General features: G+C 39.9%; 1 protein-coding gene across 6 annotated transcripts in view; it reads right to left on the bottom strand.

The window, feature by feature from the left end:
- Positions 1-3,367: 3,367 nt before the first annotated feature.
- NR5A2 (nuclear receptor subfamily 5 group A member 2) overlaps positions 3,368-20,059 on the bottom strand; it is a 116,274-nt gene continuing 99,582 nt past the window's right edge. For all 6 annotated transcript variants that reach the window (XM_006729555.3, XM_006729556.3, XM_031024016.2 and 3 more), the window contains one exon: positions 3,368-6,693. In XM_006729555.3, the coding sequence (XP_006729618.1) occupies positions 6,446-6,693 (248 nt within the window). In that variant the 3' untranslated portion in view covers positions 3,368-6,445. The remainder of the gene's footprint in view (positions 6,694-20,059) is intronic.

The following is a 20,059-nucleotide window of genomic DNA, read 5'->3' as shown; positions in this document are numbered from 1 at the left end:
TGCGAAATCACCAGTCTCTAGGAAGTTGGTTTCATTTTTGGAAAGCTTTGATTGTAGACATTTCTTTCCTTCACATCGTGCCGAACTCTTTCTCTCCGTGATATCTACCAATTTTACTACCACCAGTTTCTGCTCCCTGGTGCCACAAAGCACCTTTCCTCTCCCTTCTGCAGCTCTTTCTTCAGATGGTGTGCCAAGATGCTGAGCGCCATGTATCCATAAAGTAATGCCATTCTCACTGCCTAGTTCTCTGGATTAACCCCATGCTCAGGATGGGAGTCGGGATGCCGTCACACATGGGAGCCATCCCTGAAGGAAACGCAAAATTCATTTGTGATACTGAGTTTGGAGTGGATGAGCATGCTGGGTGAGCACTAGAAGATCTCAGTCTTGGCCCCACTAAAATGTCCAAAGTCAAGGAGACTGGGGAGCACTGTCCTTATCCTTCTGTGAAGATCATTTGCTGTGCTTGTTCTAGTCACCAGCCCTGGGCCAGTGGCTTAGAGCGGTTCCAGGCACTGCCCGTGCCCTATGCTCACGGGGGCAACTCAGGCAGAGAAACACAATGAGACCAGAGTACCATTCACATCAGAGGCTGAGGGGCCTAGAAATGGGATCTTTTGACTTTGGTGGGGGGGCTTGTATGGGATGCAGGCAGCTAGGAAGATTTCTCCAAGTCTAGTCTCAGTTTGGGGAGCCACTGGGGAACGTGCCTAGAAGTTCAGAGGCAGGAAAGAGCAGGATATGTTCAGGGTGGCAAGTAGCTCAGTGTGGTTGGTATGTTTTGGGGAGTGGAGTCTGGGAAGGCAGGCAGATGCTGTCTAAAAGGTCTGAGGTGTGAGGTCTAGGGGGGCGGGTTGGAACTTTTTCCTGAAGATATTAAACGTCACAGGACTGGAATCGAAGGAGTGACATGGTCAGCTCTGGGGTAGGAAGACGCGCTGGCAGCTGTAGGGAGTGAGGCTTGGAGTGGGCTGAGACTGATGGCAGATCAGCCCAGAGGTTATTGAATAATTTTAGGCAAGAAATGCTAAGGGCCTGATCTAAAGCTGCAGGGAAGGAGAGGAGAGATTTGAGAGAGTTATGGAAAGTAACGGGCAGGATTTGGATACCGAGGTAATGGGGGAGGGAAAGGGGCGCATGAGGAATAGCAGGGCCTAAGGTTGGGGGGAATCTGGAGGGGCTTCAATTCTTGTGGCTAAAGTGCTGGAAGCTCTGGCCCAGTCAGAGCTCACTGGGCTCGCTTCTTCCTGAGAGGTGGGGCCGACAGCGGTGGCCAAGGACAGGGGGCTGCTGTTTGATCAGGTGAGACAGGAGAGTTGTGGCCTGCGGTCCATAGAGTTCAAGAATGAGATGCAAATCAGGTATCAACATATTGTCTCCTTTTGGCCCTTTCTGACTGATGTGGTCCTGAGCACAGTTTCAGATCTAGTGTCCCAGGGAATCTGGCCTGGCATCCGTAATACCTCTTGGGCAGCCTGGGGTCTGAAAGACACTGGCCTCAGCTCAGGAGTGGAGTGTGGGGGGTCCAGCTTGCTCCAGTCTAGTGGTTTCTTGGTTGTTTAGTGTCAAACTCATATTGGGGACACTCAGTGATTAGTCTAATTACACGTGTTTTTGCCTCTTTTTTCTCTTTTCTAGCGACAATTACACATGCAATGTTTCATAGATCGGTTCTTAAGTTTTTCTACAAACAGACCACAACTACTGCCTGGTATCAGCCACCAAATTATTAATTCCTAAACTAACACGAAACAAATGCCTCTGTGAGGCAAAGTATTGCAAGAATATTTATTTTGAGTGACTAAACTATACACTTCCTGTTCAGTGTTAAGGAAAATTGGTCTTATTATTCCAGGGAAATGTCAAGATCACTAAGTATCGTAGCATTTTGACCTGTGTTATGTTGAGCAAACTCTCCACATATTTCTCATAAAAATATACATCAGAGATCGTTTCAAACTGAATGTCAAACTTAGTTAAAGGTACAAACCTCTTCAAAGTTATTGTGAATATCAAATGGAACAATCAAATGCACATCAGCGTGAGCCACTTTTTTCTTAGGGGCTCTATCATGCCGATGGATTTAGCAACTTTGTGTCATTCTAGGTGATGGAGTGAGGCTTCTGCTCTCATCAGAATGACCTCTGTGGATGCTGGGTTGGGCTTTGGAGAATCTCCCTCTCCACCAAATTTTTAAAAAGTGTGTATAATCACTTATAAAAACATTTAAAAATTGATGTTCTATACCTTGCTGGACTTCTGTGATGATTACCTGGGTTATACATATGTAAGAATGTATCTAGCTGTATACTTTTCTCTAAGTTATAGTTCAATTAAATAGGAATACGTATTTTTGTATTCCATGGAATGTCAGCAAGAATTTTTTTTTTTTTTAACAAAGTTCTTCCTGTTAAGAGGTTGACAAGGGAGATGTGTTTTGTAGGCCACTATTTAGTTGCTTAAAAATCTTAGCTCCGTAATCTAGTAGACCCTAAGTGCGGCGTTTTGAATTGATTCCTTGGTATCTTTTTGAAGGACCCAAAGTAAAATCAGTGCCTTCTTGGCAAAGAGATGACAACTCCTGCCTCTTTGCAGGAGGCAGGGGCGGGGGCGAAAGGAGATAGCTTTCCCCGCATCACAATGTTCCATAAGCATACTGTTTTGTGGCTCTTGCCTTATTTTGTAATAGAGGTAAATATTCATTTCCAAAACGGATTTTGTACGTATTTCCTTGCTTTAAACATCTCCAAAGGCTCAATGGTACCGAGAAAGGCTAATTTCGAGGACATAGACATGTTACTGTCTAGGGTTAAACTCCAGAAAACGTATTGGTATTTGTATACTTAGCAGTGATTTGATGCCTGATTTTATCTAATATCTTTTATTTTTGAAGCAAATCCTAGGTGTCGCCCTGGTTTAGAGACAGTGGGGAGCCGAACTGCCTGGGTTCAAATCCCTGCTCCTTCACTGGCTAGTTTCTCACTCTGAGCAAGAAACTTTAAGAGGAACCTAATAATACCAAATGGAGCTGTTCTGAAGATCACTTGAATTAACAAGGCACTTGGTAACGTTATTAGGGCACAGGGTAGACAAAAAGTTAAAGACACTTTAAGATTTTGCTGCCAATCAGTTATAACAGTAAATAATATAAAATGCTTTATTTCATGTGGAGAGATAGTATGCACAGATCATTTAATGCTTCGAGGATCCAACTACGGATAAGACTACTCTAGATAATACCTAGAGAGGGGAAAGTTATCTATTTGTGTGGAAATCTTTTGATTCCATTCCTAGTCAGGTATCTTAATTACTTAGAAGCTTTAGTATCTAACAGAATGAGGACAGCATAAAAACTTTTAAAAAATTATCAGGCTGGGCATATCAATATTTATTGAAATACTGAAAAAAAAAATCCATTTTGTCGAGAAATTCCTGGCAAGAACTGACATGACAATATGTATTTCACTGATACAGTAAGAAAACGCCAACAAGTAACCGACTTCACACTCTAAACATTGCATGGATTCAGGTCCAAGGTAGCTGCAGATCTGTAATACAAATGTTCAGACACTACAGATTGTCTGTTTACAAACATAGACCAACTATAATAAGCCACGCTAAGCCAAAAATGTTTGTATTTGAGTCTGCTTTTACTAATAAATCCTGTAATTGATAAGGCAGTTGCTAAGGAAATGTCTCGTGACAGACTGGTTAACAATGAGCACTAGAGAAATTTCATTTGCCAACTTTGGATGGGCCACAGATGTTGGCTGTGGTACATTCTTGTTTATCAACTTCTGTTCTTGATGTCAGCAGGAGTGTGGATGTAACTCTCCGTGTTGCCCATCTTTCTAACTATACTTAGGATGGAATTTGCTAGGTTAACAACATACCAGTAATTGACATTTCTTAGGTTTAATTTTCAGGGGAGAGTACTACTGTATTATTTAAAATAAGAAAACATGGACTTTCAGAATGAAGGTATTTAGGGTTTGTTTGTTTTTTTTTTTTGCAGTGTTAAAGACCCTCCAATTAACCATCCCACCAATCTCATAATTGCCGCCACCCATGTTCCACATGCAGGATGCAACCACTTCAGTAACTGTTAACAACACCCATTCCTCCCCACATGTCTTCTAGCCAACTTGGTTTTTAAGTGGGGAGGGTAAGGATGCCGCCAGTCTATTTAATGCTTGGGACATTGACTCTGATCAGCTGTTTTTCATTGTCCTTTGAGCTGCGATGACAGGTGACTGAGACTGCATGAGAAGCTGTGGACACTCAGCTTAGCAAATGTGTACCCTTCATGTGGACGAATATTAGAGGTGATTAAAAAAATAATAAAATAATCCTTTTTGTACACACAGAAGTAGTAACTAATATCTTTGGTATACAACTTACAACGCTTGTAAAGGAAACCAGGGAAGACTCTACCCTCGTTAAATTTACTTGGAAACAGAGGAAACTCTAAGTCACATAATTTACAATAGATATTAAATAAACTACAGTAAGAATTATGAAGATTTACAGACATTTAATCAAGTGAATGATTTTAATTCATTAAGACCCTTCTCTGTCCCTGAACTATGTTCCGCTAACTTGAAGACATGCTACAGTAAACACATATATTTGGTTTCTTCAGTCTTGGCTATATCTTATACAAAGGTGAAACCAAGGAACAATAAATTAGCATCATAATTGTCTACAGTTGAAACTATGATATACAATATAAATAAACTATTCAAAAGCCTGAAACATTTATGAAAAAATTAAGGGACTAGGAGATACTTTTAGTTTTTACAGTTTTTACAAGTGATTGTGCCGCTGATAATCTCAAAAAAATCAAAGTCTAAATGAGATTCCCATTGTTGATTTTAGTGTCTCACGACATACAATAATTAAGTACTGTTAAAAATAATTACCAATCAGAAAAATAACATTAAGGAAATTACTGCTTTAGCTATTTTGTAATATCACAGTTTCCCCCCTCCCCCCACAGGACCTAAAGAATGTAAACACTATCTTTTATTTGACTTGAAAGTATTAATACTTTATTTTAGACAAATGTTGATCCACATCTGCACAGCTACCTCTCAGAATTGTGAAATAAGGCAAGACTTCCATACCTGTGGCATTACATGTCAATAATACTGCTATCGTTTGGAGAGTTTGTTTTGCAATTCTTTGTCCTTCAGTATTTGTTCTAGAGCAGACTTTGGTCTATGACTCAGAAAGGTCAGTATCACTCTCTTCCTTTCCCTTTTGGGGAAGATTGGAATTGCTTTAGTATCTTTCCAGTCCATATGTAGGAATCACTGTTGCCGTTCTATGTTTAGGGGATGTTCAACTGCAACAAGCCGGAGACTTGAGGCAATTTATTAGCTCACCTTTTTCTTTCTTTTTTGCATAGCTTAACATGCTTCGGTTTTATTTTAAACTACTTAGCACTGTGACTATTTGACATCCAAGTAAAATATGTTTCAGGTTTTATTTTCAAATGAACTACAAACTTGGATGGTTCAAAAAGACGAATGTACCCCAATAAGCCTTTTGGCAAGAAATTTTTATGAAATCTGACAACGCCAAAGCCACATTTCAGTAACAATAGCAGAAATAAGGTCTAGCTTGCTTTAGCTATGGAGCATTTGCTTTAAATTTGTACTCCTTTCCCTTAATATTAATTAATGCTTATATAAGATCAGAAGAGGGATACTGTCTGCTTTTTTTTTTTTAACATGAACACATGACAAAACAAACCAGAACATATTTCAAATGGCAAGCTAACATATTGTAGACTGTTCTTATTAGCTGTTTGCAGGTCTAAGACGTAGACATTCAAAATTAGGCTTTTCATGATTTGGTGGAGCTACTAGTGGGTGTGGCTGAGCACAAGTCTGTAAGGACAGATTCCGTGATCATAGGACAGAAGGTGCTGGGTCCTTGAAAGGAAGAAGGAAGGGCTATTACAGGTGCAGCCGATGGATTTTTTGAGTTGTTTTAGTTCAGCTTTACCATGGAGGCATTCTGTAAGCTCAAATCCTCTGCTGTATAAGCCTAATTAATAACACAGATCAGTTCCTAAATTTCTTCACAGCGGAGATCAGTTTAAATATACAAGAATTGTTCTGTCCATTTTCATTCCGATATGGGGTTGGTATCCATCTGTGAGTTCAATCCACTCCGTTACAATGTCTTTTATATGGAATCCTTTGGGGATGTGAAGCCTTTGATTCACAGTTTGCAATACAAATACCCTGATACATCATTTATTTGCTATTAAGTATTTGATTATTATGCCTTTTTAAACTCAATATCTTTAAACCAAGTTTTTAATTAGTGTTGCTTGGAGCAGTTCAGAGTATTTTTTTTTCTTTTCTTCCTGTTCTTTTTTCCCCCACCAATCTCTTTTTGTTTTGAAAGCAGAGCTTTTAGGGGTTGGAACCTAAGCTCTTTTTGCATGCAACATTTCAATAAGGAGGTTATTATAGGGCACATCCCCATTCAGATGCTTATAGTAGAGGTATTCTTCAGCCTGCATGCTGATGGCCCGGATTTCGGGTAGTCGAAGAAGTAGCTGCCCGAATTTCTCTGTTTGCTGTGGGTAGTTGCACATAGTATAGTCCAGCAGGGCGGCATTGACTTGTTCCTGGACACCTTCTACCAGCTGGAAGTTCTCAAGGTTTTTGACATCTGGATTTAAAAAACAAAAACAAAAACAAACCATGATATTTTAATGGAATTTTAATTCCTGTTTACTACAGCAGTGTGTTCAATTAATGGATGTATTTCCTACTGACATAAAGCATACTTTATATGCTGCTGAATATTCAGTAAGCCCCACTCACCAAGCTTCCTGGGAAAAGGATCACAAAAGAGCTTTAGAAGAATGTCTTGTTGAAATTCTGCATATACCTCAAATCAATTAGACACCAATGGATTTTGAGCAAGGTCAACTCTTTTCATATCTTACAAAAGGAAAGGTTTGAGGATTCCTAAAGTAGAGGGATCATAATATATTGCCAGCAAATGAGTCCCTAGAGAAAGACCTATCTTAACCCAGTATATTACACAATTCACATGATTCTGTATTAATTTTTCTGACCCAAGGTGAAATCTGTGTCCCGGGTATGATGTAGTTAATTCTAATAAAAAGTGACAGGGTTCTTGTTTCTGTTTGACATTTTCTAAATGATTCTGAAAGCCTTTGACTTGTCTAGCCTATGCTAATGAACATCTGGTACACTCCAGTGACTGGCAACAGAATATTCGCTACTGAGAACTCTCTAAAATATATATCTCAGTGACTAATGATCTTTATCAAATGAAAGCCTTGTCCTTTAGACAGAACACACTCCAGGATGGCCAGTGCCCTTTAACCTGAATGTGGTTTGAAAGTCTGATACTTTACTTTCCCTTTTTTTTTTTTTTCCTGGTCCTGGGTCACTCATACAGAGAAGATGGACATGGACAATTCATGCAGCCTAACTCCTGGTGATCATCCAGTTGTTTTAAGGCATCTGCCCTAGAGGTCCTTATAAATATTGAATAAGGGAGAAATAGAGAGTCAAAAAAAGACAGACTGACATACAAATACATACACAGACAATGAACAGGGGAAAATGGTGATGTTGGAATTTCTCTTCTGGAGTTTATTTACGTTAACTACAACTTTTATATAATGTGTATATAGAAGTCTCTGGAAAAAAATATATAGATATGTGTGTTTACATACATCCATGCTAAGAAAGTAAACAGATGCAGCACCCCTCCAGCCCTGTTTTATTTTCTAATTGGACAAAAATAAATAAGAATGATTCAGAAGAAAACCACATAATACTATGATTAAAAGGTTAAATGTACTAAACTCAGTACTAGTTACCATAGTAACTCATACCCAATACTTCTGGCACTGAACTTGGCTGTTAAACTTAGCCTGTACATATGTGCATGTCCATTTTGGTATCTCTAAATCCTCTTAAAATAAGGTTACTTACTTGCCTTGGGGGGGTGGGAGACAGGCAGAATGGGTGAAGGGGTGTATGAAATACAGGCTGCGAGTTATGGAATGACTAAGTCACAGGAATAAAGGGCACAGCATAGGAAATATGGTCAGTGATTCTGGACTAGTGTTGAGACAGACGGCAGCTACGCTCGGGGTGGGCCCAGCATAACATACAGAGAAGTTCGATCACTATGTTGTGTACCTGAAACCAATGAAACACTGTGTGTCAAGTCTACTCAAATAAAAAGTAAAAACAAACAAAAACAAAACAAAACAAAAAACAAAAAAAGGTTACCTTACATTTGCTGTTTAAATGTGTCTGGGATGATTTTAGTGTTTGTATTTTGAGCCATAACTTCACATTAAACATGCTTTCCCCTCCTCATCCTCCAAGTCTCTGCCCCAAATTAAAAACAGTGAGGAATAAGTACTGAAATAGGTACATAGTGTGAGCACCAGATACCACATGTATTTCAAAGTGAGATGGGAGAATAAAAAAAATTGATTATTTATTAGTGAGATGTACCAACAGACAAATGCTACACTATTAGGCGCTGTGTCTTCTTATGGCATTGAAACTCGTAGGCAAGTTGTTGCCCACCTGACATTTTATGTATGTCCTACTTTACAGTTAATAAAGCATTTTCCATCTGATTTAAAATATTTTTAAAATGTTCTTAAATTATTATTATTTTTTAAAGATTTTATTTATTTATTTGACAGAGAGAGACACAGCGAGAGAGGGAACACAAGCAGGGGGAGTGGGAGAGGGAAGAGCAGGCTTCCCACCAAGCAGGGAGCCTGATGCAGGGCTCGATCCCAGGACCCTGGGACCATGACCTGAGCCGAAGGCAGACGCTTAACGACTGAGCCATCCAGGTACCCCCAAAATGATCTTAAATTATTTAAAAAGACTGATATGTTTAGTTACCTTTGGTTCAAAATTATAAAATGTCAACAATTGGAAATATCATTGATATGCTCTAGCTGGATTCAGGACAGAAGAATTTACACTCGTGTTAGCTTTGTCCCCTGCAGTGCATGTTCTCCTTTCAAGGGCTCACACTTTGGTGATGTGTGTGGGTCCTTCATAAAGGATCATGGCAGAGAGCGAATATCATTTAAAAATAGTTCAATTTTTGGCAAATTTCTCAGTGCTTTTTCTTTTTACCTTCATCCAACTGAGAGGAGACAGAATTCACCTTTCTCTTTTACATACGACTAGGAAGTTGAAAAAGAAAACAAGCCACTTTCAGTGTTATAGTAATCTAAACACAATTATAGAAAAACAAATGAAATGGAGTATTATTTTATGCTACAATGAAAGATATTCTCACAAGCAAGGAAATCTAACAAGAGTCATAGAATTAATAGGGAGGATGTAAGAATTTGCACAGTAAAAAATGTAAGATAAATAAAAGTCTTAGAAAGTTGTTCTTGAAACTTTCTCTTTTTTTGATAAATGTATTTTTTGAGACCTAGGTTCTACCTTCTGTGATAAATTATGCCACTCTGTTAAGAAAAAAAAAATCTATTAAAAAACATAAAACAAAAAGAATAGATCATTAGTCCTGGTTTATGTGCTTATTATTATCACAGAATGATCATTTAAGATCTCCAGATTAGCATGTGCTGGATAATTTCTATAAATACTGATCCAAACTGGTACCTTTGTTCCAAAAGTTTAAAAATATATGCCATTTTCCTTCTGAAGGAAAATATACAGGTTTCTCATACTATGGCCATATCTATAATTTTTCTCTAAAGTCCATCAGAGTTGAATTCATATGACTGAATTAATTTTCCCATTAAGCCATTTCTAAGAATTTCTCATTAAGTCTAACAAAACTTATGCTGCTAATTGCCCCAAAGGTACTTACTGAATGTCTATTTTGTTTCTATGTCTACAGAGACAATTTATAATTTGGCATCAATGATCCTGATATTTAAGCTATGTAAGGTTAAAAAAAAAAAAAAGAAAGAACAAGATTTTTATGGAATTACTCTCATTTACTGACCAAGTCGTTCCTGGATCATTGCTCTGCTGGTTGATTCTACTTTCAGCTAGCAATTCCTCTCACAGCGTTTTGCATTGCTTTAGTAACCATCCGTTTCCCTAGTAGACTGTAAGCATCTTGGAGTGAGGACTCTGTATTAGTCAAAGCATCTCCAGAGAATTCTCCAATTAATGTTTGCTTTATATTATTGATGTATTTGTCCAAGACGGATATCACTGTGACATTACCTATTATATTCAACTGTTAAGTATCGTATAAGCCAATTTCCTTTCTTTTTCTAATTTGAAACTGGCTTTCAAAAATTGATTTATACAGTAGATTTCTCCCTGAAATAAAATATTTAAAATGTGACAGTGTTTTCTGGCTAAAGAATCCTGTGTGAATCCTGTGGTCTGAATAATCAAGTCTTAATTTACATGTTTTGCCAATGAGGATTTTCACTGGTCAGTTTTGCTTTAAGGGAAATGTGCCCACATCCTCATTTGGATTTGGAATAGGGTCCCTGAGCTCCTAAATTTCTTGCATCTCTGCCTGAGAGGCAGACCATAGTTTCCCTGCTATGGTCGAGATGGTTCACAAGGACCTAAAAGCAACAGAGAAGATGAGTGACACCACCTCTCAGGTGACACGACCTCTCAGAAGACTCAGAATTTTCTCTTTTATGTAGTTCATTTGTATTTACTTTTTGGGAAAAGTCCAGAAACTTAAGTGTGCTCCCACAATACTCATGGAATTCTCTCTTTTTTTTTTTTAAGATTTTATCATTTATTTATTTATTTGTTTATTTATTGGGAGAAAGTGGGGGGAGGGGCAGAAGGAGAAGGAGGGAGAGAATCTCAAGCAGACTGAGCTGAGCACAGATCCCAATGAGGGGCGTGATCTCACAACCCTGAGATCATGACCTGAGCCAAAATTAAGTGTCAGATGCTTAACTGACTAAGTCACCCAGGCGCCCCATGGTATTCATGTCCTTTTGTGAAAATTCATATATGAAATACATTTAAAATCTTAAGCATTTTCTCTGGGATGTTCTTCCCGTAAATCAAGTCCTATTCCACATTAAGTAATGAATGGGGGCTGGCATACTTGGGAGTCTAAATTCATCTATAACAGGACTCTGTAACACCAAAACTTCATGAATGAACTGATATTAAATTACATGAGAAAACAGAATTTGGAAAATTATTACATATTCCGGAGTCCTCAGAAATCATATGTTTTTGAGATGTGCTGTTCAGTTCCTGTATAAATACCACTGTACCATATTTGGATGGTAGAAGAGGGGAGATTGACAGGAGACCAGAATTCCCACCAGTTCTTCTGCGGTCTCTTATGCTGGATCTTCAAGTCTCCTGCATTTGGCCCTCTATGTTCTCCTTTGAAATTTATAAGCTTCATCTTAATACAATTTAAAAATACAAGTTAATGAACTCTATCATTGCAAATTCAGAGTTGGAAATCGCATGTAAACAGACAGAGGCATCCCCAACCCTTTTTCTATAGCCTTTAAATTTTGATGACTGGCAAAAGCATTTTGTGCTTCTCCTCTAAGTATCAATCTCTTATCATCTATTCTACTTTATTCACTCAGGGACTAATTACCAACTTTTTATATGAAGCAGCATTACGATAAGCTCACAGTGGCATGCTCAGATTTTTTCCATCCTTACTGGAAAGTAAACCCTTAGGTCTTCTTGAATATATTACAGTTACTGGCTTCTCAGTCATACACAACACTCAGACTCTCTCTGAAGGTGAAGATACTGATTTCTGCCTCCCTGGTACCTGCCACATGGCACAGCCTGTAAATCTTCCTGTTCAGCACTTTTGTCAGTGATGGGTCCTTTGCTGAGCAAGGGGGCTGGGAGGTTGGGAGGTTGGGAGGTTGGGAGGTTGGGAGGCTGGGGGCTCAAATGGAGTGTGCCGTTTTTTTTGCCGAGAAGATAATTATCTTTGTAAATTTTCCACATGTGGGAAAAACAATTGTATCTTGCCCTTTAAAAGAGATGAAAGTGGGAAAAGGAGGTACCATTTTGTACCTAGAGAACATTTCTTTTCCTTGAGGCTTTTGGAAGGATGGCGATCTATAAATCGGTACACGATTTGTCCTCAGAAGACTTTTTCCTTTAATAAGTCAGAAAAGGAGAAAGGAAACAATTTTCTGTAAGGAATTAATTTTTAAAATTATTTTTGAAAGGGCTATATTTAAATAATTTACATACATAATTTTAGAAGAACTTTGAGAGCAACCTGCTAGTTCTTTTCATATGAACCAAGTTCACTTAATAAAGAGTGAGGGCTGTTTAGGGTTTGGAAATGGGTGGACAAGATATTTTTAATGCTGATGTCTAAGATTAAATTCTATCCTGTTTCCAGCAAAACTTCAAACTCAAGATTTTACATTCATCGCTGTTAAGTCCCCTACAAAAATGTGTTTGTGTGTGTATGCTTATTAACCCAAGAGCTATTTTTAGCAACTAGAATATACAATTCTGTGCCTTCATATGCAAATTACTAACAAGAAAATGCAACTCTTTGGCAGGAGCTGTGTGTAAAAATGTGGACAAACAGAGTATGCATTATTTATGGACACAGGAAAAACAAGCCCTTACAACTACTGACGCTTTGTAACTTACAAGGCACTGTAACATGCATTATTTATTATTTTACACCTTTATGTATATGCAATATATGAAATATATGAATTCATTCATCATCCATCCATCCATCCATTCATTCAGTTTGACAGTCCTGTGCCAGGTATTAAAGATACAGGAATAAAACACAGTCTCTGTGTCAAGTAGTTTATTTAATGTTATAGAGATAAGCCGTGGATGTGTTGGGCACACACAGGATCAGCAGCTTAACTTTCACGCAGAAGGAGAGCAGAGGGGCAAGAGGAGGATGGGCCATAAAGTTTAAGACTAAGGACATCCCATGTCAGAAAGAGTCTGGATTTTGGTCTGAAAGCAATACAGAAGCCCTAAAGATTTTAAGACGGCAATGGTCAACTCTGATTTAGAATGAGCACTCTACCAGAAGTGTGGAGAAGGAATTGGTACATGAAGAAGGGGAAGGAGGGAGCAGTCTCATGGGAGGACCAATCGGGAGGCTGTCGCAGGAATAGAGGTGAGAAGTACAGTGGGCCATGGGGCGGGGCGGGGGGGGAGGGGATGGACTTGAAAGGCATCAAGATGGTTGACTCAACAGGGCTTATTGGCCCTGTGTTAATCAAGTAGGACAGAGTGAAGGTCCTGGATGACTCCTGGGTGTCTGTCAAGGGAGAAAGGTGGTGGCTATCCTTTTGGCAAGAGGCAGAGGCATATTTGAGAGGGCAGGATTTAATAAGTCTAGGTATAGCCATATTGAATTTAAGGAGCCTGTGGAACACTCAGTAGATATAGAGGAAATGGCAGGAAATGAAGGTCCAGACCTAAGCAGAGAGGCCTGGATGGTGGTCTAGATTTGGGACTCATCAATGGACCAGTGTTGGATGAAACCTCCGGGGTTGGTGAGAATGTTTAGAGAGAGAAGGGGCCTAGTGGTGGAATTCTGGAGAAGGCTAACTTTTAAAGGATGGCTTCCTTGAGAAGGTATTACAAGTATTTTGAAATTAAGACTCAGAGATTAAATAGCTTTTCTAAGATCTCAAAGTAAGCCAGACACAGGGAGGGAGAAGCTAACATTTCAGAGTGCTAGTCAATGTGCAAAGGATTTTTTACATGTTTTCTCATTTAATACTGTTAAGAATCTTGGGAAGGTATTATTATCTTCATTCTCCAGATAAAGAAACCGATTTACAGGGGTCACGTAACTCTACCTCCACAGCTACTAAAACGCAGACCCTGGATTGTAACAAGCTATCTGGCTCTAGAGTTCTTGAACCCCGCCCACAAGACATCCCCTCCTGCCCACCCCGCCCCGCTCCCCGCCGCCCCTGCAGAGCTTGGAACTAGACCTTGAAGGGCTCCTGACTTCCTGGAGATTGTTTTCCCCCTAGTGCCACAGCCTGCAAGTTTCTGCCATCTGCTGAGCTTGGAGAATGGGATGTCCTGGTTAATCAAATAGTTCCTTTTCTAAAGGGTCTGATCTCATAATACATGAGCGGTTTTCAGAGAATTTTAATGAAATAATATACTATTGACATTTATATTGCTATGGCTCATACCTTAATTCATCTTTAATGATTTTGAAGGAACTTTAATATCTTAAATGCCACAGTTCATTATTCTAAATAGCAGGCACAACTGAGAATGAGTACAATTTAGTGTCACAGGGTGCCTTCATGGGGGTCTTTTCTGGGCAATCTCCACCCAGCCCTTTCCACTGGGACTATAAGGTAGCAGGGCTAAGGAAAAAAGAGTTTCTCTTTGCTTCTTATATGGAGTTTAGGAAACAGGGTTCCACTGATTTAAAAAGTTTGAAAAGCACTTGATTTTGTGGCTATAATAACATCATTCAAAGGGAATTTGGTCTAATTTAATTCCATTGACTAGTCCTGTCAAGCAAGTCTTTCAATCACTCTGAGCCTGTGTTTCTATCTGTAAAATATGGGAAATAACTCTCTTAGTCTCACGGAAAAGTAAAATATGAATTAAATTTGAATAAACTTAAAAATGCAAAAGTATTACATCCTAGTCATTATTTCTTAAAATTTTAATAATAAAATGTACTGATAAAATATTCAAATTTACTGATTAACTTGTTTGCTTCCAACACATATTCTAAACAGCCATCTAATCCTTTTCCCTGCCACAAAGTTTCACGGACAAAACAGTCTCTGATGTTGCAGTTTTCCAAAATTAATGGAAGGCACAGTGAATACTTCAAAGTTTATCCCCTCCTCGATCACAAAGAACATTCCAGAAAACAGGGCCAATTCTGAAGTTTCAGCTACAGACTTTTCATGCTGTTGTATTAATTTTTTTTTTTTAAAGATTTATTTATTTATTTGAGAGAGAGAGAATGAGAGCGAGTACATGAGAGGGGGGAGGGTCAGAGGGAGAAGCAGACTCCCTGCCGAGCAGGGAGCCCGACGCGGGACTCGATCCCGGGACTCCAGGATCATGACCTGAGCCGAAGGCAGTCGCTTAACCGACTGAGCCACCCAGGCGCCCTGTTGTATTAATTTTGAAGCCCAATTTTCCCAACTATACATGGCAGCCTGCACAAAATGCTACGACGGAGCGAGTGGCAGCATGGGCCAGAGAAGCATAGGCTCAGGAAATACCTTTGCATAGAGAATGTCACTTGGAGCAGTGTCTGCCCTCTTGTCAATTTTTTGTTCATAATGGGTCATCCCCAAGAGGCAGCAGACATTTATTAAATGTCTTTAGGGCGCCTGGGTGGCTCAGTCGGTTAAGCGACTGCCTTCGGCTCAGGTCATGATCCTGGAGTCCCGGGATCGAGTCCCGCATCGGGCTCCCTGCTCAGCAGGGAGTCTGCTTCTCCCTCTGACCCTCCTCCCTCTCGTGCTCTCTGTCTCTCATTCTCTCTCTCGCAAATAAATAAATAAAATCTTTAAAAAAAAAATGTCTTTATTTTTAGTCTCAATTCTAACTGTGAGATCATGAGCATGTCACTATTTGGGGCCTCAACTTTTCCTCATCTGGGAACTTCAAAGTTGGACTTGGTCTCTATTGTCACCCACAACCCTAATAGTCTATGACTGAATGCTTATGAACTGAAGTATGGAGAGGAAGATACTGGATTGTCAACAAACAGGTACAAGCAGTATTCTGCAATCACCCTACTAGACTATCACTGGCTTTTTGCTTAACTGTCTGGAAAGTACTTCAATTCTCCAAGATGGTTTTTGGCCTGCATTACAAATCATTTGAAACTTTGTTTAGTATATAGCTATGATCTGACACACTGTGCCCTAGGAAAAGTGGTACTAAATTCATTTACATTGATGTAGCTCCCTCCTTGACAAGGAACGATGTAGCTTTGGCATGCACAGACACAAAGCTTGCAGAAGTCTCAGAGCTAGCTCCTGTGTGTGCTGACACACACTTTGCCCTGAGCGCACAGAATATAGAATTGAATACAAATGGCATCACTTAAATCCTTTGAACAAAACAACATTCCATGAGTTTACATAGTTTCTTCTCAGAAGAAAGTGGAAATCCTTTATCATAGTCTAACTCAGAAACCGTATCTGTTGGCCTCACTCCTCCCCAAACACACTGGTCTTCTTGCTTTTCTCCAACACGCAAAGCTTCCTTCTGCCTTAGGACCCTTGCACTTGCTGTTCCCTCATTCTGCATGGTTCCTCCCCTATTGTGTAGGACTCACTCCCTCACTTCACTTCAGCCTCAGCTCAAATAACATCTACTCAAAGAAGCCTTTGCTGACTACCCTTTCTACAAAAGCTTTGACTACCCTTTCTACAAAAGCTTTGCCTTACTACCAAATCTCTCTGTGCCCTCACTCTGCCTTATTTTTCTTTAAAATATGTCGTGTATCAAAGAGATATTTGTATACCCATATCTGTTCCTAGCAGCATTGTTCACGATAGCCAAAAGGTAGAAGCAACCTAAGGAGCCACGGACCAATGAACAGACAAACAAAATGTGGTCTATACATCCAATGGAATATTAAGCAGCCTTCTTTTTTTTTTTTTTTAAAGATTTTATTTATTTATTTGACAGAGAAAGAGCGAGAGAGGGAACACAAGCAGGGGGAGTGGGAGAGGGAGAAGCAGGCTTCCCGCAGCACAAGGAGCCCAATGTGGGGCTCGATCCCAGGACCCTGGGACCATGACCTGAGCCAAAGGCAGACGCTTAACGACTGAGCCACCCAGGTGCCCCTAAGCAGCCTTAAAAAGGAGGGAAATTCTGACATAAGCTACCACAAGGACACTGTGCTAAGTGAAATAAGCCAGTCACAAAAAGAAAAATACAGTATGATTCCACTTGTATGAGGTACCCAGAGTAGTAAATTCATAGACAGAAAGTAGGATGGTGATTGCCGGGGCCTAGGGGGAGAAGGCAATGGGGGCCGTTGTTGAATAAGTATAGAATTTGAGTTTTTGTGGGCACCTGGGTGGCTCAGTCGTTAAGTGTCTGCCTTTGGCTCAGGTCATGATCCCAGGGTGCTGGGATCGAGCCCCACATCGGGCTCCCTGCTCGGCGGGAAGCCTGCTTCTCCCTCTCCCACTCCCCCTGCTTGTGTTCCCTCTCTCGCTGTGTCTCTCTCTGTCAAATAAATAAATAAAATCTTTAAAAAAAAAAAAAAGAATGAGTTTTTGTAAGATGAAAAGGGTTCTGGAGATTGGCTGGACAAGAATGTAAATGTATTTAACACTCCTGAACTGTACACTTCCGAGTGGTTAAGATAATAAATTTTATGTTATGTGTATTCTACCACAACTAGAAATTTAAAGATGTAATGTATAGGTAGGTTTTTAAACATGATATAATGAACACTTGTGAATCCACCACTCTGAAGAAACAAAAGGAACATCACCCTTCAGGCTCCTTGTGTGTTCCTTCCGTGAACTAATTCCTGACGCCTCAGAGTGACCACTACCTCCATTTTGTGTCTACTCTTCCCTAGATCCCTAAACTATATGTTCTTATTGTTGCTTGTTGGACTGACCGTACATTATACATTTGTCTAATTTTTGAAATTGCCTGCTACCCTCACCAGCATGAAAGCTGTGAAGGAAGGGACTTGGTCTAATTTGCAGCTGTATGTTAGCTCCTAGGGCAGTGTTCAGCACAGAGAAGATCCTCAGTGTAGCGGCCCCCTTATCCATGGCTTGGCCTTCCGTGGTTTCAGCCACGGGCAGTCAACTATAGTCTGAAAGCAGATGACCCTTTTCCGGATGTACCATCAGGAGGTTAGTAGCCGCCTAATTAGTCTACTGTTAGTAGACACAGTGTCTACACTATTCACCTCCCTTCGTCTCATCACGTAGGCGGTTTTTTTTTGTTTTTTTTTTAAAGATTTTTATTTGACAGAGAGAGACACAGCGAGAGAGGGAACACAAGCAGGGGGAGTGGGAGAGGGAGAAGCAGGCTTCCCGCCGAGCAGGGAGCCCAATGCGGGGCTCGATCCCAGGACCTGGAATCATGACCTGAGCCGAAGGCAGACGCTTAACGACTGAGCCACCCAGGCGCCCCTCATCACGTAGGCGTTTTATCATTTCACATCATCATAAGAAGAAGGGTGAGTATAGCACGATAAGGGATTTTGAGAGAGAGGAAAACCACATTCACATAACCTTTATTACAGTATATTATTATAATCGTTCCATTTTATTATTAGCTATTGCTGTTTATCTCTTACTGTGCCTAATTTAGAAATGAAACATTATCATAGGTATGCATTTATAGAAAAAATATACTGTGTATATATCAGTACCATCCACAGTGTCAAGCTTCCATGACTAGGGGTCTTAGAACATTTCCCCCACAGATCAGGGGGTGGGGGGACCACTGTTAAATATGTGAGGAATGAACAAATAAATTTCTTGATTAAACCCTGCTTTGCCCTAAACCAAAACCTTTTCTTTCTTTTTCTTCTGCCTTTGACATACTATTTTTCCATATCAAATTCACGGCAGACTTTATTTTTGTTTCGTGCAGAATTATTTCATAACAGTAAGCAAAAAGCATGAAGTCCATTATGCATTGTGTTTTCTTGGGAAAGAGTCAAAAGGGAATTTTGGCTGGATGTTCTGCCTGTAGTGCCAAGCCTGCCTGTTTTTCTTGAATCATGAGGACTTTTCTATGTGTAGAACATTTTACTTTGCCATGTTTGACACATTTACCAGATCACTCAATGACCCATTATTGAAGGCTGCCGAATATGACTTGAGGTTCTGTAGATAACAGCCGCTTAATGGACATCTCTTCCCCAATGGCTAGTGGGTATTTCAAACTCACACTGTCTAAAACTGAGCTCAGTCTCTCCAATTTTTCTGAGCCTATTCCTTCTCCTGTTTTCCCTATGCCAATTATTGGATCGCTATCTCTCAGGACTCCGTATAGACATCATTGCCTCCAGGAAGCCTCCCCCAAGCCATCTCTGTAGATGCTATGGCACATTCCATTTGCCCATCACATAGGTCACTGGGTTATCTGACAGTCAGTTCTGAGAACAGGGATGCAGATACCTTGTTAATGGTTACCCTTCCTTCCCCAGGCCTAGCACAGTGCCTGGACAAAACAGGAGACTATTTCACACTGGTCAAGTGAAAGAATGTCCTTTCACACTAATTCATACATCAGTCCTCCCCTTGCTTGTGCCTGGAAGATCTTCCAAATATTTCCAATCCTATCTTCCCTGTCAAGCTTTTCTTGATCTTCCAGTCACTGGTCTGTACCCTGCCTCCCCTACTAGACTGTGGTCTCTCGAAAGGCAGTGATCCTATCTTATGGTTATTTCCCACACAGAGCAAACATAGCACGACACACACAAAAGACACCCAATACATGTACTATTAAACTTGGGCTAATTTGAATTAAGCTGCCATGAATATAAAGCATAGGCAAATTAATGCCCTGAGAATATACTGAGCACCTTTTATGTACCAACAGTCCCAGCTGTTAACTCTTAAGAAGTTTTGAAGTTCCTCACCTTGTTAAATTCATAACCAATTTCAAACATCACAGTAGCACACATTTCCCATAACTTATCTCTAGAAGAAGTATAATTTGACTCAAAATGGAAGAAATTGAGTTCTGTGAATTAGGAGAAGGGAAAACACTTGGTTTGTCTGATGTTATGAAGTGGTAATCTGTATACGCTGAGGAAAAATCTATTTTGAGGCTGTACTGTGCTGAGGGACCGCATCAACTGACATAGAACACTCACATTTTCCTTCTATGTATAAATTTGCAGTTTGTTTTCCAAAAGTGTTGGGGATAAAAATGAGGAAGGAAGGCTCTACTAAAGAATTATTTTAAAAACATGAATTAAAATAGAGCCTATGTTTCATCAACCTCTCCATACCAGATGATAGCAAAAACCATATTAAAAATTCTTGGAGAATGAAGGCAAAAATAAGGTCTCTGGCTGGGAACTG

Source organism: Leptonychotes weddellii, chromosome 6 (assembly GCF_054177405.1).
Source record: "Leptonychotes weddellii isolate Sample4059 chromosome 6, ASM5417740v2, whole genome shotgun sequence".
Lineage (NCBI taxonomy): Eukaryota > Metazoa > Chordata > Mammalia > Carnivora > Phocidae > Leptonychotes > Leptonychotes weddellii.
The sequence above is the reverse complement of the archived record's forward strand: the minus strand, read 5'-3'. Positions and strand labels throughout refer to the sequence as shown.